We start from the raw sequence: 26,832 nt of genomic DNA, 5'->3' as shown, positions 1-26,832 counted from the left end.
GACAGCCGCGGTGTGCGACTCTCGCGTGATTTGCTCTCGGGGCTCGTGAGTAAGAGCGGCGCGCGCAGGTTGCTGGGAGCAGGGCTGGGCCGGGCAGCGGTTGAGGCGGCGTCACTGGTGAGTGAGTGAGTGCGTGAGGGAGGGAGGCGGCGGGCGGGGGTTGGAGGGCGATGGGCAGCGCTGCGGCTTGGCAGCCCGCCAGCGTCAAACAGCGCCCGGGGAGACGTTCAGCGCCCTGGGAGCCTCGGTTCCTTCCCGACGGGTTTCCTGGCTGGCGGAGGAGCGGGCGGTGCGGGTGACAGCGGTGCTTTCCTCAGCCCCGAGCGGCAGAGGGTTGTGCGCCGTTGTTCGGTGTGCTCGCCGTGGGACGGCTGCGTAGAATAATAAAGGCTTATTTGGGGGGAGAAGCCTCGAGGTCCTGTGGTGGCTGGAGGGTTACCGGCCGGGCTGCGGGCCGTGAGCCGTTCGGTGCGGTGCGTCACTCAGTTGAACGGCTCTGGGGCTCTTCCAAGCAACGGCACCGCGGGGCGGGCTTTTCTCCGCCGCCTCTCGGTTCTCGTCCTGCGGCGTCCGCTGTTATTTCTGAGCGGCTCTGCTGCAGCTCACTGTTGTACGGTTTTGATAACTGAGGGGCGGGGGGGCTTGTTTTTTGTGGCTGAGCAAGCGTAAGCTTTAGTGAGAAAAAATGGGAGCTACTGGGGCTTTGTCTGGGCGCTGTTTGGGTCTTGTGACCGAGTTGGGAATGAACTGTCAGGCTGAGTATGGATGACAGTGCTAGAAAGGCTTTGCCTCTAGATAAGGTCATAGAACGTCTGTTTACCTACTGTAGCTTAGGGACTAAAGGGAAGCTAAGCAGTACAACAGCTTCTAAGGGATTGCTTTGCTCTACTGTAATTTATATTCGTCAAACTACCTTCTTAACAGATTGTGTTAACTCAGTGCTTGAGAAAATAAACTGTACTTTTAAGCTGAAGGATGGTTGGATTCTTTCAGCCTTAAGTGATTTCATTTATGTGGATAATCTCTTTATTTGAGGGATGGTTGCTTTAGACTTGGCCTGGCTTTGGGCTGTGTGTACAGTAGGGAATCCATTGAGCTCTGCAACTCTGAACAAGCTCCATCAGAAACTGCCGTGCTGTCTTTTCTTGTGACTTTCCTTGTAGTCCCACGCTGCCTTAAGGAGTTCCAGGTTTCTTATTGGTCCCTTCATTTGGTCCCTTCATGTCTCTGTCACATCTTTGCAGATGTAAATGTCTGTGTCCTTAATGTCTTTCTATTGTAAAATGGGATAATGACTCCTTGTTAACCTGTGAGACAAGCCAGTAGCATGTAACACTAATGACTACAAAATATGTATAATGCCTTGGGCTAGTGGAAACTCTTGTGTAGTACTGTGTTCTTCTGGTTCTGTTCATGATCAGCTAAAGATTAGTGAATGCTAATTTTGGAGATTTTACTTTTTTTTTGGTAATATTTGAGGTGGTGCTGCATGTGAAAATGAAAATAAAGGATTAATGTACATGTGAGTCTTCGATCTTTCACATTCTTGAAGGGAGTATCTGTCTTAGTCTTGGACTTTCCAAATAGTCGGAACAATAAATTTGCCAAGTAGAGAGGAATAGCATCTTAAGTATTATTGTGTACAAATGTATTATATTATCTCTGATTTTCATCATTCTTAAGCTAATTTGATAACCTTTATCAATAGTTAGAGTTGCTTCTCTTTCCCCTGATGACACTTAGTGCTGATCTCCTTGAAACTCAGACATCTGAAGCACACTTTCCTGTTTTCCCTTGTTAAATATTGCTTCTGTTAAGATAATTGCCCCTATGGGATTAATTTTTTGTTCTTATGAAAGGGTGGTAGGGGAAGGCTTAACCCTGAACAGTGTCAACTGCAACATTCAGTTTCCTTCATGACTTGATATTGTAATGTTCAGCTGTGATGGTTTTGCACTTGAAGAGTTACTCACTGTGTTTTCTCAAAATCTGCCTTCTAAGAAATTAAGCAGATGGATAAACAATTACTTGTGTAGTGCTTTTAGAGGACTTCTGTTTCGCTGTGTAAAATAAGCTTTTGTTCTACAGTAACTTGTTCTGTTGCTAAGGAAGGTTGTGCAGTGGAGAAATCTACCTTAAGCTTCATTACTGGCATCTCATGGTATTCCGGCCAAAGGTATTTCTTTTTTTAAAGTAGTCATCAGACTAGAATATAATGCATAGTTACTAATAGTCTGACAAGTCTTAACATATATAGTATGGACTTGAATAATGGAGAGTTCTGAAAATTGAATCAAATATTGTGTGTGTGAAAGAGTCCTTATTTCTACAGAAATCTACTTGAGGATGTTCTAAATTAGGTAGTTCAGGTGCTGTAGAATTATATGCAGTGAATTTCATACTATGGTAGGGTGCTTGAGTGCATGATTCCATTAACTTCTAAATTTTTTCCTTATAAACAACATGCTTCAACTTCATTGGTCCATGGTGACCAGATCTAAGGGTATGGTAGTCCTGAAAGAAGCAGGACTCCTCTCAATGAGTCATAAGCTAAATCATTATGTTTTCTTATACATTTGTTCCTGTAGCTCTTCAGTTACAGGACACTGTTTAACTTTGCCTAAATATGCTAGAAGTTATGGTAGTCTCTAAACGATCTTGCTAGTTTTACCCACTTTGCTTTCTTCAAATCATTGCTCATCTGGGGAGATTTGCATGTGGTTTCTGCTGATTTCAGTACGTAAGGGGATTCAAGTGAACTGACTCAGATCCTCACTGTCAGCTGGTGTTCCTGCGCTAGCAAAAGGTGTCCAGGATCTGCAACACCATCAGTAGAAAACTCCCTATGTGTGACTCCTGAGAGGAGTTGCAGTGTGTGTTCTGCATCCAGACAATGGTTCATCTTGTCATGAGCTTTCATACTTACCATGTGGGCAATGAAGTAGTAATTATGAATTTCAGAGTCCCAAATTGCACCTAAAAGAGAATGTGGTGATGGATTAAATTAAAGCATTAATTAAAATTGCCTACAAAATCTTTTCAGTGCTCATGATTAGGTTCTCTTTTAAGAGAGATGAGGGTTAAGGGGAACAGTTTTTAGGATGGAAATAGGAAGGTTACTGTGCAGAATTCACTTACCCCGCATGATCTAACAGATGGTCAGCGTGTTTTCCTATTCAGCAAATGTTCCTGTAGTGCTTAATTCCAGACAAGTGCAGAGGCATGGGTTGCTTCTGAGGAGTTTGATGGGATAGGGGAAAAAAAACAAAACCAAACATTTATGAGAACGGGTGGGAAGTATGGAAGGGGAAGGACAACATGCTCTGCTGCAGCTTGGTGAAAGCAGAACCCATTTGTCTTCACTTGGTGATGATAACCACTTTCTTGGCTTCTGGGTGGAAGAGTGAATTTGCTCTCTAAGTCCACATCTGGTTCCTGTGTATCTACCTAAAACTGTAAGTGGGATGAGGCAGATGAAAGGAAATTTAATTTAAAAAAAAAATAAATAAATTTAAAGGGAAAAAGGGCTTTTTGCTTCAAGGTGAGGCGTAAGGTCTACCAGCCAATTCCAGTTCTGGGGTTGAAGGCAGTTTAGCCGCAGAAGATTAATGTGGCCTTGCTACTGAAACCAAGCAGGAGGCAGCCAAATGGCATTTGGCCACCAGTGTGTTAGATGTGTCACAAATATGGACGGGTAAATCAGAGAACATGCAGTTCTTCCTTAAATACAACCGAAGCATGCAGTGAGACAGCAATCAGCGTATAGTGATCTCTGCACAATGCAGTGCAGAAAGGCTGCTGGATAATGTTAGTCAGCACGGTAGCGTGGTCATCAGTGTCCCACACGTTTACAGGCTTGGATGTTTTTCTGTAGATGTCATGGGAAGAAAAGTTTTGAGAGCCCGGAGCATTTGCTTGTTGTTAACATCTGCAGAACTCCTCCCAGGGGTGAGGTGAGAAAGGCCTCACATATAATAGATTAGCTGGTAAAGCTAGGTATGGAAATTGCATATGAATAGGGATTAGGAAGAACGGAGGTGGGGGCTAGGTCTGGACTTCTAAAGGGAAGATAATATCAATGCAGTAATAGCTGTAGGGGACAGAAGTGTCTCAAGGTTTTGCTCTATCAGCAGAGCTCTGAAGAAAGTGCATTCAGGTCCTGTTAATAAAAACGTAAAGGCCAATTTTGTTGAATTAAGGCGGTAGTGTTCCTACTTCTCATCTGAAAGTAGGAAAAATAACTAATTAAAGGGATTGGTGTACTTGTCTGTTTCATCGAGTTGGGAATGAACTGCCATGCCGAGTATGGATGACAGTGCTGGAAAGGCTTTTCCTCTAGATAAGGTGATTAGGTAAATTAACAGAATGGTAAATCCTTTCTGAGGGTGAGGAGGGGAAAGTGGAAGAGGTGATTTAAAAACTCTGACATGACTGATCTGTTCAGTTTCTAAACCCACATTTATAATATGTTTGCCTAAACTGAAAATTCTCTAATGCAAGAATTGCATACAAGTTTTAGGGAAATAAGTATTTGCAATGAAGTTTGTGTATGAGCGTGGATATTATTTCTTTAATAAATCAGTACTGTATGACCTCTTAAAGAAAGCTGTAGCCTGTCACTTTAGTGTGGTGTTTGAAAGTATCATGTTGTAATAGTCAAAAGCCCAGGCCTCAGTAACCACATTGCATAGAATCTGAAAGAGATGAATATTGCTGGGTTAATCTCAGATTTTACTCAAAAAGATCAGTGATGTGGATGTCATCCCTTGCTGTGACAAGTGAGGAAGCGGGAGTTTCTGGAGCTTTACATTAAGTTTATGTATATATACATTATGTATATATATGTTGATATGTTTTTTGGAGAATCTAAATGGATCTTTTAATTTCTTTGTGCCCGTGGTTTTAGGATTATGTTTGAGTAAGCTGGTTCTGTGTAATATTTTCATAAAACATTTATGGAAATAATAAGCTTCATTTGTAGATATCCTTGAGATCTTCACCATTCTATGTACTGCCTTGTTTTGTTTTTGTTCTTTTTACTAGGAGGAAAGGGGGGAAATATGACAAAAATATGCTACTTTCTAGAGTAGCAAGTCCTAGAAAGAAAATTCAGTCTTCCATTATTGGTTTAGTTTGACTTAATTTCTATAGTCTGTTAGACCAGTTGCTGGAATTTGCTACCTCTCTAGAACACACTCCATCTAGACTTGTTTTTTTACTTGATTGTTCATCTTTCTATGTTGTATCATCTTTCCTTCTTAGGGCAGCATGCATTTGTTCATCTGAAGAGGTAAAGCCATATAAGAGGTAACTGAAAGTGGGACTATCAAACTTTTCCATCTTTTCTCAGAACTTCTAGGCTCAGCTTGGGGAGGTGGATAACAAGCAACTGAGAAACCAGATTTTTTGAAACCTTTGAAAGACAACGAGCAGCTATTTTGACTTCTCTTACAGCAAATTATGATAACTATAGCTCGGGCTGCCTGTATTTGGCTCCTGTAGGTGAACAGGATATTCTTAGTGTTTTAATTTAAATCAAGTCACTTTAAATATGCTGATATATATTCGCCTTTCAGGTGAAAAAAAACCTATTCTTGATGTCTCCTTATCAAACTCTTGTCTGTACACAACTATTTTAGCCTCACATGTGGAACTACCGCATGAATCTGAGCAGCTGGGTGGGATCATGACAAACACACACTGGAAAAAGTATTTAGTGTGACCATCTCCTTTTTGCTTATGTAAGAACAGCAGGATCTCATATCTGCAGCAAAAAAAAAAGAAAAAAATGTTAAAATGTGTGTAGTTCCTTTTTTGGTAAAGCACTGCAGCCAAACAAGATGAAGGTTGTTTACAGCAATCAGAAACAATACAGTGTAGTAGAGAGTCATGTTTTCAAGCAGATTTATTTGTCTTGCAGTTCCTTTCTTCATTGAGACTGACAAATTGCCACCCCTCCACCCTCCTAAAGAAAAAGGAAAAAGCAAAACAATATCTTATTCTATTGTTTTTATATGTAACGTTTTTTTTTCCCTCCGACATTGTTAAGACTGTGTCAATCACAAGAGCCAAGGCTGTGAAATGAAACCTAAATTGAACTCTGATTCAAATGTAACACGGGAAACTTAGTCCTGTTCTTACTGGGGTCTGGAGAAATTAAGAGTGTAGTTTCAGTGGGGACAAAACTCCCACCTCACTTCCCCTGTGAGGACAGGCTTGAGAGAATTGAGGCTGTTCAGCTGAAGCAGAGAAAACTCTGGGGAGACCTGGTAGTGACATTTCAGTACCTAAAGGGTGGGTATAAGAACGAACTGGACAGACTCTTTATCAGGATCTGTTGTGATAGGACAAGGGGAAATCATTTCAAACTAGAAGAGAGGAGATTTGGATTGGGTATAAGGAAAAAGTGTTGTGTTTTTGTGTTTGTTTGTTTGTTTGTTTTTGTTTTAACAACAAGAGTAGTGAGACGGGCACAGGTTGCCCAGAGAGGTAGCAGATGCTTTGGGGGCCCTGGAGACATTCGAAGTCAGGTTAGATGGGGCTCTGAACCATTTGATCGTGCTGTGGGGTTTCCCTGTTCATTGCAGGGTAGTAGGATTAGATGATCTTTGAAGGTCCCTTCCAACTCTAACAAATCTATTATTCTGTGATTTTTATTGCTTTTTCTTTTTTTCTTTTTTTTTTTTTTAACTGTTGCAGGAAAAAATATCACAAATGGAGCGTGACTAGGGATCATGCAGGATCTTCTACTTACCTTTCCCCCTTCCCTTTCTTGCATGTGACTCATAACTATGATTTGCTTGTGGTTGTTCAGTGTTTTTCTTCCAGCTGTTCTGTTTACTGATAACTTTTTAGATATGCCAGAAAACAACCATCTTATGCTTTTGCAAAAGGAAAAAATGACTTACAGACTTAGTTTCTCAATGTTCCTTAGTTGTGGAACATTACTGATCTGGTGGTATGCTACTCTAGATGGGCACCTCAGTCTTCAGCTTAAAGTTGTAGAGCATCTTCTTCACTTAGGAAAATATTTCCATCATGTATAATCTATTGGTTCCTCTAATCAGTATTTAAAATTGACTGTGCTTTTTTTTTTTGTTGTTGCTGCCGTTGTTGTTTTAATGGAACAAATCAAAGTACCTGTGATAGGCTGATAACTACTCAAAAGCAAAACTCAGATCCTAGTTGTGCTTGTACCGTCTTCCCAAAGACTTCTAGCTAAAGCTAACCTGTAAGAACTGCTTATTGTCTAAGTGTCCTGAATTTTCTGCTATTTGCTGCCTTGTTGAGACAACAGTTTGTTAATGATTATTGTTTGGTGGAAGAAACCCCTTAGGACTGTTTTTCTTTGACAGACAGAACTGTTGCCATAGTTAACATGAACATGAAGAAATTGTTGCAGCTTGTATGTGTACCTTCCCGATTCTGTAAGTAAAGACTAAAATACCAGCTGTTGTATACTCCTGCCATTGAAATAGAGAGCCTCTAATTCAGACAGCCTACTCCTGGGTTTCCTGGGTGATGAGGTAGTTGTGATAACTATGTGTAGGTTATTGAAATCTATTTTAAGTGCCTTCTTCTCAGATCTTTTTGTCCATTCTAATTTCTAGAAGGAAAATCAGCTAGAGGTACTGTGGAAATTCACACTGTTTTTCCACTGTTCTTTTTCTGTTGATCAGCACATACCACTGTGATTAGATCAGTTCTCCTGCTACAGGACTCATTTGGTGAAAGAACTAGCAGAGAGCCAGTCATGGTTCCCAGGGTCTCTGAGCTGGTTGGCAAGTGTTACTTTGGCTCATTCCAGGTAGCTCTAATCTCTGGGGTGAATGCTGGACCACAGAAGGGGTTGTGTATAAGTTGACTGATCTGTCTCTATGCTTGTAGGGCAATTTCTGTTTCTTCTGTGCTGCAAGAATAGAACTTAATCTAACAGTCTCACTGTTACCTTAAGCCTTACTTTTCTTGAGAATGTTAATAGTGAGACATCTCTATTTAGTCTAACTGAATGCCTTGTAGTTTTTTTCCCCCAAACGCTATTGGAAGCAACACCCCTCAACACCTCACTTAGGTAGAAGACGATATAAATCAATTGTTTTCCGACATTTGCATAATAAACATTTAGATAGAAAAATGAGAGTACAAGTCTACTTGCATACTTTTTAAAGGTTTTGCATGTGTTTGAGTTGACTGAAAGCCTGTAGGCAATTGATTTGTTGTTTCGTAGTAACAGATAGTAAGGTGGTGGGAGAGAAAGTGAGAGCAGTGTGGTTGCTGGTCATATTTGGATTTATTAATTTCCAGTAGGTTTTAAACAATGTGCTCTAAGTATATGTACTTTTGAAGCAATATAAGTAAGTATACGTAGATAGGAGTTTACTGCTCATACAAAAAACTATTCTGTAGTTATTCTAGCGTGCTTTCTTATAATATAGAGTATCCAAACGCATTTTTTTTCTACTAATACATTAGTTGAAGCAGAACTTCAGTGCCTGGCTGAACTTGTATGTCTTGACAGCAATTGTGAGATTGATTGCAAAGTGCCAATGCTTGCAACCGAAGCTCTGAACTGGAAAGTATTATTTCTTGCATGGAAGTTGCTGAATTACATTGCACTGAGATTTTCATGAATCTAATGAGTTTGTTCCTCCTGAGAATGCTGAACTGCTTGTCCACTAAACGGTCTGTTTATTCCAGTGATTTGCATTCAGAAGTGGTCTTAAGTAGTTGCTTTAGGCAAAGTGAGAATAAAGCAAAAGCCTGATTGTTTTTCTTTCCCACCTTCCTGTTGCAGAGAATTCCTCTTGGGCTTCTCTGTTGATTAACTTGGGCCTGATCTCTTCTGTGGCTTGTTTTTCTCTCTGGGATCCCCCTGGAACTTTTTTTGAGTTTACACTGTCCTTTGGCAGAGAATTTTACCACTTACAGGATTTCTTAAGTTTATTTTTGGAACTGTCTTCTACTGGTGTATATTTATATCTATATATCTATTTATATATATTATATATCTAATATATAAATTTATTTATTTAAGACCAAAGACCTCAAGCCTTCTCAGTTATTTCTCACATTTTTCATGTCTCTTTTAGATTTTTCTGTTTTTTTGTTGTTGTTGTTGTTGTTTTTTCTTTTTAATTGATAAGCTTAGTAGAAGATGGTGTTGAACTTGTCAAAATCGAACATTTTTCTTGAGTGAAGTGTAACTTCGGCTTCCTCCTTTTTTTTTCTCTTTAACAACAGTAAGGAGATTAAGAAAATGTTTTTCCTTACCAACACAGGGCATTTTTTCTGTGTACATATTTACAAAAGCATGACAATGACATCATAGTGCTCTGAAGCTTGTAACTGTGTGTGATAAACGTGTTGTTAGTAACGTGAAGGAATCTGTTAAGTGTTTTTTATCATTGGCTATTTTAGTTCTTGATCTATCAACTTGTGTTTGGAGAAGAGGCCTTGTTCACAATCTTTTGCGTGAGTGGAAGCTGAAATGATTATTGTCTCTAAGGGTCTGAAAAGAATTTAGGGAATCCTTAATCTGTAGATGAAAATACTTCCTGTCTTCTGCAGCCACGCTTGAGTTTCTCCTTTAGTTTTTTTTTTTTCCAAGTGCAGTTGCCTGAAGAGGTTAATCATGCCATTGTGAAGTAAACCTAGTTGGCTGAGATCCAGCCAAAACAATGCATCATAACTGAGTTCTGAGAACTTTGCCTGCTTTAAGATGTTGACTGTTCCTTCACAGCAGTGGGAGGTGAAACTTGGAAAATTCTTCCAAGTGTATTTTTGGTCTTCAACTATAGTAGAGATTGTGACTTAAAAGGCAAGTACCAGTCATGAGAAGGCAGTTCTTTGTTGATGACCTATAAGTTGGCTATGTGAAGAATCTGTATGCATATGACTAGCAACCTGCTCATATTTTTGGTGATTTTGGCAGCCATGTTTGGTGTAAAATCTTACCTGAGACTCAGGTCAGCTCCCCTCCTGCTTTCTCATTAAACTGTGCTTAGTGCTTCATGGTGCTTTTCACTTTGAATTCTTTCTGAGCAGAGTATTTTGAAGGCACCACATATGCCATACAAAAATACGAAACGTTACTGAAGTATGCTGTTCAGTGAAGTTAATATTACTATCTATGGCAACTTTGTCATTCTATGGATAGTTTAAATTTTCTGTGTGGTGTTTCGCTTTCCTCTTATGATTACTTAAATGTAAACTCAAACCCCAGTATCCTTATCTACAGTGAGCTTTCTACTTAAATCACATTAGTAACATATTTCTGCAGCGAATAGAAGTAAAATCATTAAATTTTGCACAGGTTGCTCAGAGAGCTGTGGGTGCTCCATCCCTGGAAGCATTCAAGGCCACTTTTGATGAGGTCTGAGCAGCCTGATCCAGTGAGTGACAACCAGGGTATTGGAACTAAATGATCTTTGAGGTCCCAAGACATTCTGTGATTCACTCCAAGAAATTTCTGGGCAGTTACTTGGATGTGATGTGAATGACTAAATGAAACTGGGGCCTTTGACTAGTTAGAACTGTTCATGCTCTGTCACGTTTTGTTACATGTATCCGCTGCCTCTTCTGTTACCGACACTGAAGTTTATTTCTGTAGATGAGACCAACTACTGAATGCTTCTGTCATGAATTGTTACTTAATGTATTTGTGAATATGGCTTATATGTCTAAGATTTTATGCACAGTCCCAAAGCATAAACATAGCTCAGAGAATATGACATACTGTGTTAGAGGTGGTGAGGAGAAAAGTTATTGTCAGAATGCTTTTATCTAGGAAGATAGTGGATGCCCTTACAGAAAACTATTATATATAGATTCTCTTTCTTCAAACCCTTTAAAACGGATTTATTAAACAAAACAATTTTATTGCATTCATTCTTGTGAGTTTGCAAATATGATACTACTTAATTGTGGAAGTTTTTGCTGGGTAGAGATTTGGCTCCTCTGCTTTGACATTTATGTGTACATGTGTATTTATAGTTGTGATCTGTCTGGAATTTGCCTTTGTGGTTTTATTTGCTCTTTAACTTGTTCTGTGATCTAGTCCTGTCTTGCAGTTTTGTCTGAGGCTTTAACATGTGAGGAATTTATTTTTTATTTTATTTTTAAAAGCCATAATTGAAAGGAGATATGAGTATTTTTGTTCAACTTCAGCTATTTCAAGGGAAGATACAGTTCTGCTTAGGAGCTTTTCCTTAAGCTAACCTTGTACTGGTGCTAATTTATGGTTAACCTGGAATTTGAGTTCCCTAATGTGGCTTGTAAGAATTGGAAGAGATGTTTTCTGGGAGCAGCTGTTTCTGAATACTTGGTTATCAGCTAAAAAGCCTTGAGAAATACTATGCTTTTAGCCATCAGACCCTTTAGATCAGTGTTGTAGTAGAATTTAGGAAAATATCTACAGGATTTAGGAGAATATCTACAGACTTTATTTGAAAATTAAACTTAATGTTTGTGATGATACACTGTAAAGAAGAGATCTGATCTTTATTATGTATATCTTGTAGATAAAGTGGGTAAATTTCTTGCTTTGCTTGATATTTTAGTACTTAAGTGTGATATACACAGCATCAGAAGCTGACCTCAATCAGTGTTAAGGGAATCATGTGGTCAAGCATTACTAATACCTAGTCTCTATACATGCTTTAGAGTAAAAGCTATTTGTGTAGAGGATGTCTGAAGAACCCACACACACACATATATGTATATGCGTGTATATATATATATGTGTATGTATATATATGTGTGTGTGTGTGTTTGCTTAGAAAACTTCTGCTACAAAAGTGTGCCTTTTCATGCTGAGCATTGTTTCAGAACTTAATTTCTTTCTTGTCTACCAAATGATGTGCTGCCTGAAAGTATGTGGATATAAAGTAGACATAGACTATGATTTTGTAACGGTTGGGATTCGTCACATAAGCTGTGTTTCAGGTGCTTCTTTAGTGTCTGAGATTTCACGTGCTGCACAGGCATTTGAAATATTCCATTATTTTTATTCCTTTCTCCACTATGGAGTGAGGCATTTGGAAGTTCAGAATCTGAACTTGGCAATTGATGTTGGTATTTCTTATAATATTGTGATCATTGAGCATAGTTTGGCAGAAAACGGTTTTCCAGAATTGACTAAATGATATTTTCATAAGTGCTATTTGATATGACAGTGATTGAATCCAGCTACTGTATCTGGCTGTGCAAAGATTCAACCATCAGCTTTTTGTTCATGTGGTGTATCACTTAGAAATGCTGATACAGCAGGATGAGGAAGAATGGTAGCTAACTGGCAGATTGTATTGTGTATATGAGGTGGTGTCATAGACAAATGTGTTAATGAAAATGTATGTTTGAGAATGTGCTTAGTGCTTGTTCATGAGCATTCTGAATCAAAGCCTTAGATGACAGTTTTACTGACTTTTATAGCTGCCTAACTTAGTGGCTTGCTTCTGGGAGGCATCAGTGAGTTGTAGGATGCAGTACTGCTGGCTTGTCATGTACAAGGAGCTGAGGCAAGTCTTGGCTACCTAAATTCTACCAGGCTGTGTGCTCCTAGTGCTCCCTAGGCAAAATTCAGTTAAAAGTCCAAATAGATGGTGAGATGGCACCCCAGTTTGCTGCATGTAGAGTTGTGGGCATAAGCAGGGTAGGTACCTCCTGGTATTCCAACCCAAACACTAACCTCAGAAGAAAGGTGTTACTCTAATGCAAGGACTCTGGGAAGCACTCGCTGACAGAATGCCCAGTGATGGTTCTGAATACTACTGCAAAAGAGAGAGGTTTTGAAGTAGAAAGGCAGAAACCTGTGAAGAACTAAATGATCCCATAAATGAATTCATCTGCCCCACACTAGGTGATCACCTTTTTTTTTTTCTTTTTTTCTAAGCACAGGATAATATAGGTATTAAAAACTCAAACCATAACTTATTCAACGCATGGGAAACAGAATCTTTACACAGTTGATTATTTATTTATAATACTTATGATTCTAGCATGTGGTAACGGAGGAGAAAAGATTATAGCATTAAAAAAAAATACAGGAGGTTTTTCAATAGCTGTTTTCTTTTCTGTTCGCTTGTGTTTATTTGAAGGAACTGCAGTGCCAGAAGTTCATGTTATGGACAGTGCCCAAAGGATTTTCTTGTTAACAACACTGAAGGGGGAACATAGGTAAAATAACAAAAGATCTCTAATTACATGATGAAAAAGATGGAATATATGGAGAGAAAGAAGGATCATGCTTTATAGAACCTTGTGTTTCGGTTGTCCCATCAAGTAGGCAGGAAGTAGAAGTAGAAATAGTCATTGCTTTGTATTTCACTCAGAGTCTTCAATCTTATTATTTTTAGAGAATAACTTACCTAATTAGGGTATAACTTGGCACTAGTGCTGGAAGAGCGTGTTTCTCTCTGCAGGCCCCTACAGAAAGGATGCCTGAACAGTTACTCACTGTGATTGTCAGCAAAATTTCTCACTGTGACTTCTTAAGTTTTGATGCCTGAGTGGAAGAAGCTTTTTAAGGAGAAATCCTGGCTATTATATCTTTTAATGAAACCTGGGAAATTAATTACTGTGTCTTATAGAATGGTAGGTGGCAGTGTAAGCCATGCTTATTGCAACTCCTTAGGTATCCTTGTGATAATTAAAATACATGTTTGTTTTTTTTTTCCTGTTGAGAACATTATATTAAATAAAGTTCTTATACTTTGCTTTTAAATCTAGTGCATGCACGCTCTGCCACTTCCAATGACCAGAGGTTTTGATAAACTTAATGAAAGATAAATCCGAGACTAGTCTGAGGTACTGCTGTTCTGACAGCACTATGATACGTCACCATGGTCACACAAATAGTGTGTGGTCCTTCTCAGTGCACTGCAAGTGATGTAAGGTGTGACCCCACTGTGTTTCCTCAAATCATGCAATGGGAGAACAGCTGAGCATGGAGATTCCTTGTACTGCTATTTCTGCAAGAGGACTTAAGGCTGTGCTGAATTTTGTTTTTGTCAATAGTTTGTTGTTGTCAATGAAGTTTGCTTGCTACTGTTATTCAGAGTGACTGTGGTTGCTGAGTTTGGATGATTTATCGTATTCACAGCTATTTCTTGAGCATAATAAAGTTAAAGCTGCCACTAAAACCTAAATAAGTAAAACATCTTCTAAGGGATAGTAGTATGTTTTGAATGAAATCAGCTTCAGTGCTGTTTTAATTCAACCTGTTAAACCCTTCTTGCCTTAGGGATTTGATAGCAGAAAAATCCTCAACTTAGGATCTGGATCTACGAGAGGTTATCTGGAATGGTAAATTAACAAAACCAGCGATTTTTAATGATAGGGAGAAAAGGACAATTAGTAAAAGACTAGCTTTGTTCCATGTAGAGCTCAACAACAACTTATTCCTTCAGCTGTGAAGAGAATTGTTCTGTAACCTTGTGGCTCACAGTGTTCCAAAAACTTAAATCAGTCCTGAGAGATTTGGTGATAAACAAATCAAATTCTTCTTCTCAATGCCCTTTCACCTCTGTTGGTTTTGAAATATTAATTACAGGTATGCAAAATCCATGGCTGTGGTGAAATGTCATCTTTCATCCCCATTGCTATTCCAAGGAGATTAGAAAAAAATCTAAGCAAATCCCAGATACATTGAGGGAATCTGGTCAAGTCTAACACAGTGAGAAAGAACAGGTAAGATGTGGGGAATAGGGTGATAACATAAGGGGCTGAGATATCTCTTTTTATAGTACTCTATTGTAGAAGGAATTTTCAGTCATTATTTCATCTTCTTTGAAGTTAGAGCGGAATCTGGAAAACAACTTCAGAAGCTGTTTTCTTTAGTGGAACGAAACCAGTTAATCTAAGGATTAGCATTCTCTTCTTGAGTTTGAGGGTCCTTTATCTGATTTATACTCTCTTAAACTTTGCAGCACTATAGGGAAGATAATTTGAGTCTAGGAGAAGCTTTCTTATGCGTAAGTTCCAGATATGACTAAAATTGGCATATTTTAATCCTTTTATTTTCCAGAAAGGAGCATTTTTCTAGCTGTGCTAATTAGTCTTAAAGTTTATTACCATCCTGACAAGCAAGGATAATTTCATAACAACTGAAGGAAATCTAACAGTCTGAAACTTGATGCCATTCCCTCCGCAGAGCATTAGAAAACCTTAAATATTAAAATTTGAACTACATGTTGTAAAAGAAGTGTTCAGGAATTAGGTATTTTTCTGTTAGCTTTCATTTGACAACACTAATGTTGGCTGGATATGTTGCAATACTTGCATTGGCTTGATATTGCCACTACAGAATGAGAGGTCAAAGGGGGTGGGGGGGGAGGAAAAAAATATCCCACACATTTGATCTGCTTCTGGTTGTTTTTGTTTTTTATTTTAAGGTTTCTTTCATGTTTGATTTACTGCTTAATGGTACTCAGCTGCAGTCAACTGCAGTTGAGAGTGAGTTAATTTTGTTTTTAAATGAATGCAGTTCGTCTTTCTGAAGCTTTGTTGTTAGCTTTAGGTGTCAAGTACTTCACGGTCTTTGCTGGAAAGTGTACAAATCCATGTTAATTATATGTTCAGAAAGCAGTTGCATGTACAGTTGTCTCTGCATAAACTGTGAAGTAAAATGCTGTAATTATTTAATATGAGCTACTGAATCTCTGTTAGAGTTGTTATGTCTTTTAGATGTGGTTGGGTTCATCCCTGTTGGTGAAAGGCACTGCATTGCACTGTTTAGCATTTAAACTTTCTAGTTGCTGGAGGAGGGAGGAAATAGTTCAATAGTTTGTGTGTGTGCGTGCTTGAGAGCAAATGAACTGTGCAGACTGTTCAGCTGGGGCAGTCTGGGAAGTGACGCCCTGTAGTATTTGTCGTTCTAGAAAGAGCCGGAGACACGTAGTTTAGATGGGAGGACTCTAAAGAGGGCTGTGTCCTGCCCTGTGTGTGTAATTATTTATAAATGAGCAACAGCGGAAGGAATGAAATACGGATAGGCTATCTAACGTTTCTCTAGCGTATCAGAGTTTGATTTGTGTTGTTGTTCTGTTTACTTAATTGCCAAATTTGATCTTTATTTTTCCTTCTCTAGCTTCTCTGCATTGCTGAGACACTGGATACTAGTTTCTTTATAACAAGGAAAATCTAAATTCCTGTAACGCCGAGGATGGGGAAGGATTATTATTCTATTCTGGGAATTGAGAAAGGGGCTTCTGAAGAGGATATCAAAAAGGCTTACAGAAAACAAGCGCTCAAATGGCATCCGGATAAGAACAAGTCTGCTCATGCAGAGGAAAAATTCAAGGAGATTGCAGAAGCTTATGAAGTGCTCAGCGATCCCAAGAAGAGAGACATTTATGATCAGTTTGGGGAAGAAGGTATGTATATCTTTGATATAAATTTGTGAGGGGCCACTTTCATTATGGAAGAAACAAAATAAGCACAGGAGATGCATAGGAGCATGTGTGGAGTTTAGGTATTTTGTCTGTACCGCTGATTTTTTTTTTTGTCTCATTTTTATTATACTTATAGTGTAAAATGTATGGCACAGTTTTAATGATGGTCTAGCTTTAATTTCTTCTGTTAATGTTTTTATGTTTTAGAAGTCCCAAATACTTAATTCACAGGCAGAAAGTCATTGGACTGAAAGAGTTTGTATGACCCATAAATAGCTTTCTGGGATCTCATCTTACTGCCGCCTTCCCTTACTCTAGCACTTTTTGAAATGCAGTTGGAGAGATGAATTCTGCTTTAAGATTTTGTTAAAGGGCACTCTGCTTGATCTCAGCATGGCAGTCCTGAGCAGAATCCCAGGTGTCCAGTCTGTAGTTGTCCTTGGCTTCTTGCCTAGGGAGGAAAGAATTTGGCTGATGTCATGAAATACCAGAACAATTTTTTAGCTTTAATTGTAAACAGTGATAACATGCCAAGAGAATGAGGCCTCAGAAATGTCATATTTATCCTAAAATGGTTATCTGGAGAGGATTTTATTTTTTTTTTAATTTATTTTTGACCAACATGACTTTGCCTCAGTCTTATGCTTGAATAACAGAGGAGGACATTAACAACCCTCCCCTTAAAGTTACACTATCAGAAATTCCAGATGAAGTCATTATTTGTTTAAATAAGGATGTCCGCTCATTCATTGCCATTCATTCAAGCCTCCATCCCCCTTTTTTTGAGAGAGCAAGAAAGGACACCTAGCATTATTTTGTGAAGGAAGTCGCGAGTTCTTGTATGAAATTTGGTCCTCTGTCATCTGTGGGGCTTAATGCATTTGTTTAAAAAATTGTTATAAAGTCATGCAGAAGGCCTTTAGCTCCTGCACATGGTGCAGTGTTTTTTGTTTTCTTTTACTGCAGGTGTCCAAACCTTTAGTGCTCTTTCTGAAGCATTCTAGGAAAAAGTTTTAGGTTGCCTCTTGGTCTTCTGCCTCCTTGCATTAATTCCCATTTTCCACACCTCTTTTCTGTACATGATTATAAAACTATTTACCTTGTGATTCATTGGAATTTTTGATTCCTGTACAGTAGTTCATCTCAAATGGCTGTCCCAAAGTTGCATTTTTATGTCACTTTTCCCAGGCAGCTTGAAGTAAAGCGTGTAGCCGTTCGTGTCCTAGCATACATACTTGAGTCTAGAGGTTCAAAATGTATGTTGGTTTATTTTGAGCGAAATGTTAAAAGTAGCAGTGGTGACTCTGGAAATACCTTGTGATGACTCAGCTGTTCTCTAAGCTTTTCCATTGATTGCTTCAAAGAGTGTGATTAGTAGTTCTGAGGAAAAGGTGAGGAGGAGGGGTATAGTAAGCAGGAAATGTCAGTGTATTTTTACAGTGAAGAACCTTGATGTACCTTCAATAAAAACTTCTGACCAGCTATTCCAGGAGGTGTCGTACTGCTACCATAGATTAGATCTACTGATCAGATTGTTTACCATTAACAGTTTTGTACTATGTGGATAGCACTAAACATTGTAAAGTACTTTTAAATGGCATGGTATTGAGATGGGGGAAGGTGTCCTTATTCTGATGACTTTCTTGGTTACTGCTGGTAACTGTTATTAGGCTTATGCATAGAAGTCTTAAGCAAAATGGAACAACAGCAACAAAACTAGGAAAAAAATAACAAAAACAAAAACAGCTTCAGTTTTTCAAACAAACAAACAAAAAAAATTGAACATTGTGAGTTACAAACTAAGTGTCCTACAAAGCTTTCAATTTTTTTCTTAGAGGTTTGGGATGGTGTTCTGAAACTGTCAGTGCATTAAGTCAAAAAAAAAAAACAAACTAGTAGGAGTTGATAAAAGCATTTAGAACTTACTGCAAACCCAGTCAGGAAGTACAAAGGACCAATGAGTCACAATCATCAGGGAAGTCTTATCAGGAAGACATTAAATGTAGATATCTTCCTAGGGAAGACCGAGGTGGAGCAGAGTTATTTGAGAACAATGTGGGTTGTGATTTGTTTTAGTTTTCTCTACATAGACAGTGACGGCTTATAGAAGATTTTCGTACACAAATAGGTCTTAAGAACTTCTGAGGGTTTTTTTGTGACTGGATAGAGTTAGTTATATTCCCAAGTTTCTTCCCTTTTATATCATGACATCATTAACTGTGATAAATTTGAGATTTTGCACTGATTGCTAAAGAAGCAGTATGACTGCTTGAGTGTTGTTCTTTTATTCTCAAAATTAGTTGCAGGGAAACAGAAGTAAAGCTTATCAACAGTAGTTTAGAGTTGAACAGTAGGGAATGAGAGAATTACCATTTGAATTAATAGCTGATACTGAGTAGTCTGGTAATCCCTCTTTGAAGAGGAGTCCTTCCATTCTACCCCAAAGACCTTTTCTGCTTGTCAATTCTGATATCTGTTCTTCCACTCTATGATAAATGGAATGTTAGTATAAGCTTTCTTGTATAAAATTTTGCTTATTTGTCTTTTTTAGGTCTGAAAGGAGGAGCTGGAGGACCTGATGGACAGGGTGGTACCTTCCGGTATTCCTTCCATGGTGACCCACATGCTACGTTTGCAGCTTTCTTTGGTGGCACAAATCCTTTTGAGATCTTCTTTGGAAGGAGGATGCCTGGTGGTAGAGACACTGAAGACATGGAGGTGGATGGTGATCCATTTGGATCGTTCACTAGTTTCAGTATGAATGGTTTTCCAAGAGAAAGGAATACAGTAGGTAGCCAGTTACGTCGTAAACAAGATCCCCCTGTAATTCATGAGCTTAAGGTGTCATTGGAAGAGATATATCATGGCTGCACAAAGAGGATGAGGATTTCACGAAAAAGGCTGAACCCAGATGGTAGAAGTGTCCGAACAGAAGACAAAATTCTCACTATTGAAATAAAAAGGGGATGGAAAGAAGGCACCAAAATCACTTTTCCAAAAGAAGGTGATGAAACACCCAACACAATTCCGGCTGACATTGTTTTTATCATAAAAGATAAACCTCACACTCATTTCAAGAGAGATGGATCAAATATTGTCTATCCTGTTAAGATCAGCTTAAGGGAGGTAAGTTTCTCTTTTAGTGGAACTCAGTGTTCAACCCTATTATAATGTGGTACAATAGCTACACAGCAAAAACTAAATGACAGCAATAAAGTGTTTTCTTCTGTTCTAAAGAGAGCATTTCTCTCGTAAGAATGTGGCTACAGAATGTAGTTATTTATAGTGGAAGCACTATCTGTTTTGATATAAATGGAGTACTGTTTAAAGCTGTTTACCATAGAGGAGGTGGAGAATGAAGATGGAAGAGTGAAAGTAAAAGTTGATATGGCTTAAATGTTTTTACTTTACCTTTCCATATAAATACTTAATAGGCTAAATCTATAAATATGTTCAAGATAGTATGCTCGTTTCTTGTATGATATGATTGCTGCTTCCATAGAATAAAGTAGAAATTTCTTAAATATTTTCAGTGCCAACAAATTCTAAGCCTGCCTTTTTATGTCATACGTTATTTCAGTGTGATTTCAAAGTAGGTAGAGATTGATTTCATGAGGATAAATTATTGAGAACAGGTGTTATAGGAGCTATATATAACAACAAAAATGCTATAGCTTTTTTTAATTCTGTTCCAAGAACAAAACACACTGGCTTTCAAAAGGAAAGAATCACACAACCAAGGAAAGTTCTTCAGAATCTGAAGCTGTGCAATGGTCATAATTTAAAAATTTAACATAGCTGAGTATGTTCTGTATTTTCTTTTAATTAGTATTAGGTGAAGGAGCAAGTTTTTACTTGTATTTTGAGCTCTTTGTGCATATCATGAGCTCCCTTAAAGGATTCCTATCTGAAAATACATTTAAAGTAAGATGAAACACTTAAAAGATGGTGAAGGAGGAAGACAACTATTTAATGATGTGGGTAGTACAGTTCCTTTATGGATAAAAGCCTATGTAGGTTTATTGCGCTGTTAGATAGTAGTGAACATGCATCAGTATAGACCAAGCATATAGGATGAAGTGAAGCTGGAAGAGTCTTTATCAGAAGTCTTAGTAACGAAAACACACCATTGGGTAAAGCAGGAGAAAAACCTGATCTTCCTGATGATGTTTTAATTTTGGTACTCCTAAAATAGTTTGTTTTTGTTCGACCATCACAAATACTCTCCTAAAACAACTGTCAAATTTGATTGTCTCTACTTAAAGACATTTAAATGTTGTGTTATTTGATGTAATGTAAGTTGATGGAAGTATTAGAGAAAATCCCTGTGCAGTGTGAACAAAAAATTGAACAAGATTCTAAATTCCCAGTAGAAATTTTACAGTATCTAGAGATTTGCTATTGGAAGGTTGTGAGTTGTGTGTTTGCCCTGTGCTCAATTACCATATTACTTGATAAAGTCATGGAAAGATATATAAACTCACTCACTCTTCAGTGGTTATTACATAAGATTATTTGAATTTTGACAAGATATACTAGACTTACTAATACTACATCTTTGCACTTCACAGTGGAAGTATTCTGTTTACAATGCTAGTCATTTGTAAATAAAATTCAATTGTAGGTATAAGCAATGTTCTGACCAACCTATTTTTCTTATGATACAATCTTTCTTTAGGCATTGTGTGGCAGCTCTATCAATGTGCCAACAATAGAAGGAAGAACCATACCCATGACAGTAAATGAAGTTGTAAAGCCTGGGATGAGAAGAAGAATTATAGGATATGGTTTGCCATTTCCCAAAAATCCTGACCAACGTGGAGACTTAATTATAGAGTTTGAAGTAATTTTTCCAGATAACATTTCTCCAGCATCAAAAGAAGTACTTAGGCGGAATCTTCCAGTTTCATAAAATGAGGACTATGTCAACTGTTTAAGCAGGACACTGGAAATGCAGAAGACTGGCAAGTCTGTGCTTTAAAAGTGCAATGTGTAACAACTAGTGGAATATTTGTTGTTTTTTTTGTTTTGTTTTGTTTGTGGGTTGGGTGGGGGGAAATACTGTAATGCTGCATGAGAAGAGTTAAGTACAAGTCATACAGATGACTTCTGCAGTATAATTTACAGGGAAAACCACTCATATTTTATATTAGATCTTCCTAATCAGAAAAGCTTATTCAGTATTTTGCTTAATATGAAGTGTAGTCAGTTTTTACAAAGCCAACGCATATTTCTGATAAAGTACTCAAGCCACTAAGTACTTTATTCCTTATTTCCCTACTCTATCTGTAACAGAAATGGTTTATATAGAAATTGGACGTGGTAGTAGAAATATACACGTGCAAATATTTTAAATTACAAAACAGTAAAGATACTATTTGGCTTTTTGCTTTCCACTGCACGAAGCATAGACTGGGAGAATTGGCTTGGTCTCCTAAATTGCCCCCCATTGAAATGAAGGTATTTTCTTTATTTCATCAGAATGCGAGGGATCTGCATTACAAGTCTAGGAAAGGATGTGTAGCTTGAGGAGAGAGTAGCCATTTGTTGAATAGTTCCTCATGCTTCAGACAGTACAGCAAGAAAGGATTGTACAAGTACATATACAGCGAGTGTGGGCCTGTTGTTAAATGGGGCAGGGAAACTGGGTGACAAATAACGTGGAGAAGGCTGGGGTACTCAGTGCCTTCTTTGCCTCAGTCTTTACCAGTAACACAGTCTTGACCAGGAGTCCCAGCCTCCTGAGACCAGAAGGAAATCCTGAAACAAGGAAGGGGTAACGTTACCTCAGTGGTGGTGAACCAACACAGAAGTGCATTTAAACTAGATATACAAAAGTCTGTGACACCTGGCATGTTGCATGCGGAAGTGCTGAGGAAGCTAGCTAATGCTATTGCAAGGCCTCTCAATTATCTTTTGGTTTAAGAATGGTTTCTATAGACTGGTAAGAAGCAAATATCACTCCTGTCTTCAAGAAAAGCTAGAGAGAAGATATGAAGAACTACAAGCCAGTCAGCCTTAACACAGTCCCTGGGAAGATGAGAAACAATATCCTCCCAGAAAGCATAATCAGACACATGGAAGACAGTAATGTGATTTAAGATCAGCATAGATTTACAAAATTGAAATCGTGCTTGACCTCGCTCTACAGTGAGGTGATTAGCTTGTTGGATAATGGGAAAACAGTCTGTGTTCTTTACCTTGACTTTAGCAATTGGAAAAGTACAGGATAGATAGGCGGACAGTGGGATGAATTAAAAAGTGACTGAATGAGTGGGCACAGGGGTTTTGTTATCAGTGTCACAAAGTCCACTTGGAGGTAAGTCACTAGTGGTGTATGCAGACACCCAATAATATTCAGCATCTTTGTTAAAGACCTGGATGGTGGAATGGAATGGAATGCACATTCAGCAAGTTTGCATGTCATACAGTACTGTGAGGAGTGGCTGATGACACCGTGTTGATTGTGCTGGTCTTAAGAGGGGCTTTGGTGGTCCAAACCAACCAACCAACCAAACAAACAAACAACCCCCCCCCCAAAAAAAAAACAAAAAAAAAACAACACAGAGTTCAGTGGGTAGAAATCTTGCTCCCTGAAGTACAGGCACCCAGGCACCAGTACAGTCTTGAGGCTCACTGTCTGGAAGGCAGTTTTGTTGAGAAAGGACTTTGAGTTTCTGGCAGACAACAAACTGACCATGAACCAGCAGTGTGTCCTTGCAGCAAAACAGGCTAGTGGTTTCCTGGGTTGCACTGGGAAACTTTGTGAGCAGATTGAGGGAGGTAATCCTTCTTCCTTACTCCTCACACATGAGGTTGCATCTGGTATACTGTGTCCTGTTGTGGTCACTCCAGTAGAAGGAAGACAGTGGCTTGATGGAACAAGTCTGTGAAAGACCGAGAGGACTGGAACTCTTCAGTCTGTAATACAGAAAGCTTGGAGGAATTTTATGAATGTGTACAAGTACTTGGAAGGAGGGAATGAAAAGAAGGGAGCCAGACTCTTCTTAATAACACTTAATGGAGACAACTTAATACACTTTTTTTTTTTTAATACTGTGGTCTGCATCCCTGGGGATCCTCAATACTGAACTGGACACAGCCTGGTCTAGCTGACTATATTTGAGGAGATTTGGGTGTTCACCAGAGGTTCCTTCCAACCTGAAAGATTGTGTACACTGACTTAAGAACCTCTTTCAATAGACAGTGTTAAGGACCGTGCTCTGCGAATGAGGCTTAGCCCAAAGATGGGTGGTGCTGATGTGATTGCTTGAATCCATAGGGAGTAGGTTTTTGGGTGGAAAGATGTATAAAAACCACTGTAGAAGTGCACTGTAGAGCAGATATTTAAAGATCATGCTGATCTCAAGTTCGGACTTGGAAAATAATGCAGATTTTTACTTTGAAGGAGAAGTCCAGGTTTTATCTAAGGAGAAGTCTGCTGATGACATGAAATAGAATAGGGATTGTCCACAAACTTCTACGTGCTTGCATTGAGTCTTTTCTGAATACAAATATGACTTACTTATCTTTAGAGGTAAAAGGTGCATAGGGAAAAGGAAAGCCCTCTGTAATAGTCTAGTTTTGTAATATTGTAATAGGGCTGGTTCCCTGGTGAAAGAAATGCCTTGCAGATTTGTTCTTGTTACTTGAGTTTAAAATATAATAGAGTGCTTTAGCAACAGTTTCAAAGAATGCTTTTCTTCATAAGAAGAAAATATATAGGATTTGCTGTTAGCCTTTTGACAGTGGAAACTCGATAGTTACCTGCTTTGTTAGGTAGCTTAAGAAATAGCAGTATTAACTTCATATAAACGCTTTTCTGTGGGAAAGTAAATAATATGGAAGTTGGGATTCAAGTTACAATAGCTTTTTAATGAGCACAAAAAATTCCATTTTTGTTACTCAGAGAAATAGAACTTCTGGGAGATACTGTTCAATTAATTTTTCAACTGCTGATCTCTTTGTACATTGTCAGTTGTAGTCCTACAACTGCAGTAGATCTACAAGGAACAAAAGAATTGCTGGAGCAGTATTGCAAAGGGCAAACTTAGCTGCTTAATGTTTATGTGTATTGTTAACACTATATATTGTTTGTTTAAAAAATTCCCAATATGTTCTGTATTGCATTTCTTATGTGGTTTTTAAGTAAAAAGTGTAAAGTTGTTTTTTCATTTTCTCTCATCTTTTGTTATGATGGCAGATGCTGAAATCAATCTAACTGAAGAAGTGTATCATTCTAAAATATATGTATGTTATTTTAAAAGTTAATGGCATTGAAATTTTGTAATCCAGGATCTTGTAACCATAGTCTAACCTGCAAAAAAAAAAAAAAAGAAAAAAAAAAAAAAGAAAAAAAAAAGAAAAATCAGTTTCAGCACATTCTCTTATAACTATTTTCAGGTAAGAAGAATAGCGTTCAATTCAGCATTTTGCCATATCCTGTGCATTTAGAGGTGTATGTACAGCAAACTTTTTTTTTAACTAATCGTTTTCATGCTCAAGATTCAGAAGAATCATAGAACTAGTATGAATCATTTTATTAATGGAGAGGTAACAAAGCATATGTTTCAAAAAATAGCACATGAAATTGCTTCAAAAGAGAGAGGGCATCAGTCCAGAATTTGCAAGAAAGAAGCACACTTTTAATATTTCACTATTGAAAGCTATGTTTTAAAAACCACTTGATTTTTAAGTGAAGGCTATGTGGGAGACTCAGTCACCTGCTATATCTTTATCTACTAAAATACATGGAAATAAATTGACATTGGTGAAGTTGGGAGGACAATGATATTTTTAATCTCCTCAGGATTGTTTAAGTGCCATATTCAGCAAAAGCCATTTGCTTAGTTCAGAGAAGTTCGTTCTTAGACTTTCTGATGTCATAAGAATATTAGCATTCCATTGTTTATTCCAGTATTCCTTGTAAAACTGAAAACTATATAAAGCTTGTTTGTGGTGTGTAGAGGAAGTGATGTGGTTTGGGAATGATTTTGAATAATGACCCATTTGGTTTGGAAAGTAATATGCTTTGTAGCTGGGGTTGGGTCTCTACTATTATTTTTACCACCTTCATTTTTAACTTTGTGGTTGCTTACTCCCATTTATTTTTTATGGAGCGGAATTAGTCTTCATTTGCATGTCCTCTCTTAATATTCACCACCTACTTTAAATATGACCATCAGTCTGAAAGCTACAAACAATGCTGAAAATGGGCAATGTGTAATATGGTAATTGCTGAAATGTGGTTAGCAGTGTTTTGAGTCTCAGGTGTGGTAGTTCTGTTTTTTTTAGTAGGTGCTCAAAAATCCAGGCACAGGGAGACATCTCCAGGATTGATGCATAGCGCAGTGAATAAATAAAGATCTGAAAATGGTTGTATCTTCAATGCCAATGAACCAAAGCACATATGAGGAAATACTTTATAGCTGGCTTGCTCTAAAGACACTGGTTGAGCTGTGCACCTAAAACTCTCAACCTTGCATAGTTTTGCTTAGATACTGCAGGAGAGAATGTCACCAACTTGATCCAGTTGTCTTTTGAATAATTTATCATCAGTTGTGGATGAATTTTTTTCTTTGTAGGATCTGTACAAAAATAAAATCAGTACCCTAGACAGTGGTGATGTATTTTGCCACTAGCGCTGTGCTTGTGTAAACCATATTTACCCTATTAATTACTCATGCTTTGTGTTAGTAATATCTTGTGATAAACTGGCTGACGTACATTTTAAGGTAAGAGAAAAACAATAATAGTTTCCAAAGGTTGTTTTCCTTGGCCTTTACTGAGATTGTATGACCTTATACTTATCTACATCCTCTCTTATTCTTTGCCTGTACCCACTGAGTACTTCAAAATGTTTTAATTCCCCAAACCTTTACGTCTTAAGATGTTTTTGCTACTTCATAGTGACTTGGTGTTTATAAAGATTCTTTTATTGTGTAAATATTGAAAGTAGAGGGCTACTGTTGCTCCCCTTATGTCTAACAACTCTGTGTGCTTGTTTTGTTCCACTGTAAGTGCTAGCATACCCAAGCAACAATCTTATTAGTCATGCCTGATTGCTTTATCAAGAACAAGCTATCTTCACACTTGTTGCTCTGCATGATTAAAAAAATCAGGTGTAAGTCTAATATGGACTAAAAAAAAACCAACAGCACCAACCAGGGAACTACATATATTTCTTTGCTTGTACACCACCAAATTGATCCTAAGTAGTGGGGATCAAATTCCTGGGATCTGCTCTTTTCTCCTGTTAAGTCACAGTTTGAAACTTGAAGTTGGTGCATATAATGAGTTTGTTGCTGTGATGTGGACTTCCATAGAATGATCTCATCTAGGTGCAGTTTTTCACATGCCAAAGCTAAAATACAATTATTTGATGCAGTATGGCCATACTCTCAGAAGGTCAGTAAAATCTGGTAATAGAGTTCACTCTCTTTCT

General features: G+C 38.1%; 1 protein-coding gene across 2 annotated transcripts; it reads left to right on the top strand.

Annotated features, from left to right (window-relative positions):
* The first annotated feature begins 20 nt into the window (after positions 1–20).
* On the top strand, positions 21–22,950 carry DNAJB4 (DnaJ heat shock protein family (Hsp40) member B4). Of its 2 annotated transcripts, XM_072342901.1 has the most exons (5): positions 38–117; positions 14,549–14,685; positions 16,085–16,370; positions 18,940–19,514; positions 21,067–22,950. In XM_072342901.1, exons 3-5 carry the CDS (start codon positions 16,160–16,162, stop codon positions 21,298–21,300), a joined length of 1,020 nt encoding a protein of 339 aa, XP_072199002.1. In that variant the 5' UTR covers positions 38–117; positions 14,549–14,685; positions 16,085–16,159; the 3' UTR covers positions 21,301–22,950. The 2 variants fall into 2 exon arrangements, with proteins under 2 accessions (XP_072199001.1, XP_072199002.1); XM_072342900.1 differs by lacking the exon at positions 14,549–14,685 and having other exon boundaries at positions 21–117.
* The last annotated feature ends 3,882 nt before the right edge of the window (positions 22,951–26,832 follow it).

The sequence above is a fragment of the Excalfactoria chinensis genome, chromosome 8 (assembly GCF_039878825.1).
Source record: "Excalfactoria chinensis isolate bCotChi1 chromosome 8, bCotChi1.hap2, whole genome shotgun sequence".
Taxonomy (NCBI): Eukaryota; Metazoa; Chordata; class Aves; order Galliformes; family Phasianidae; genus Excalfactoria; species Excalfactoria chinensis.
This window is presented reverse-complemented; position numbering and strand designations above follow the sequence as displayed.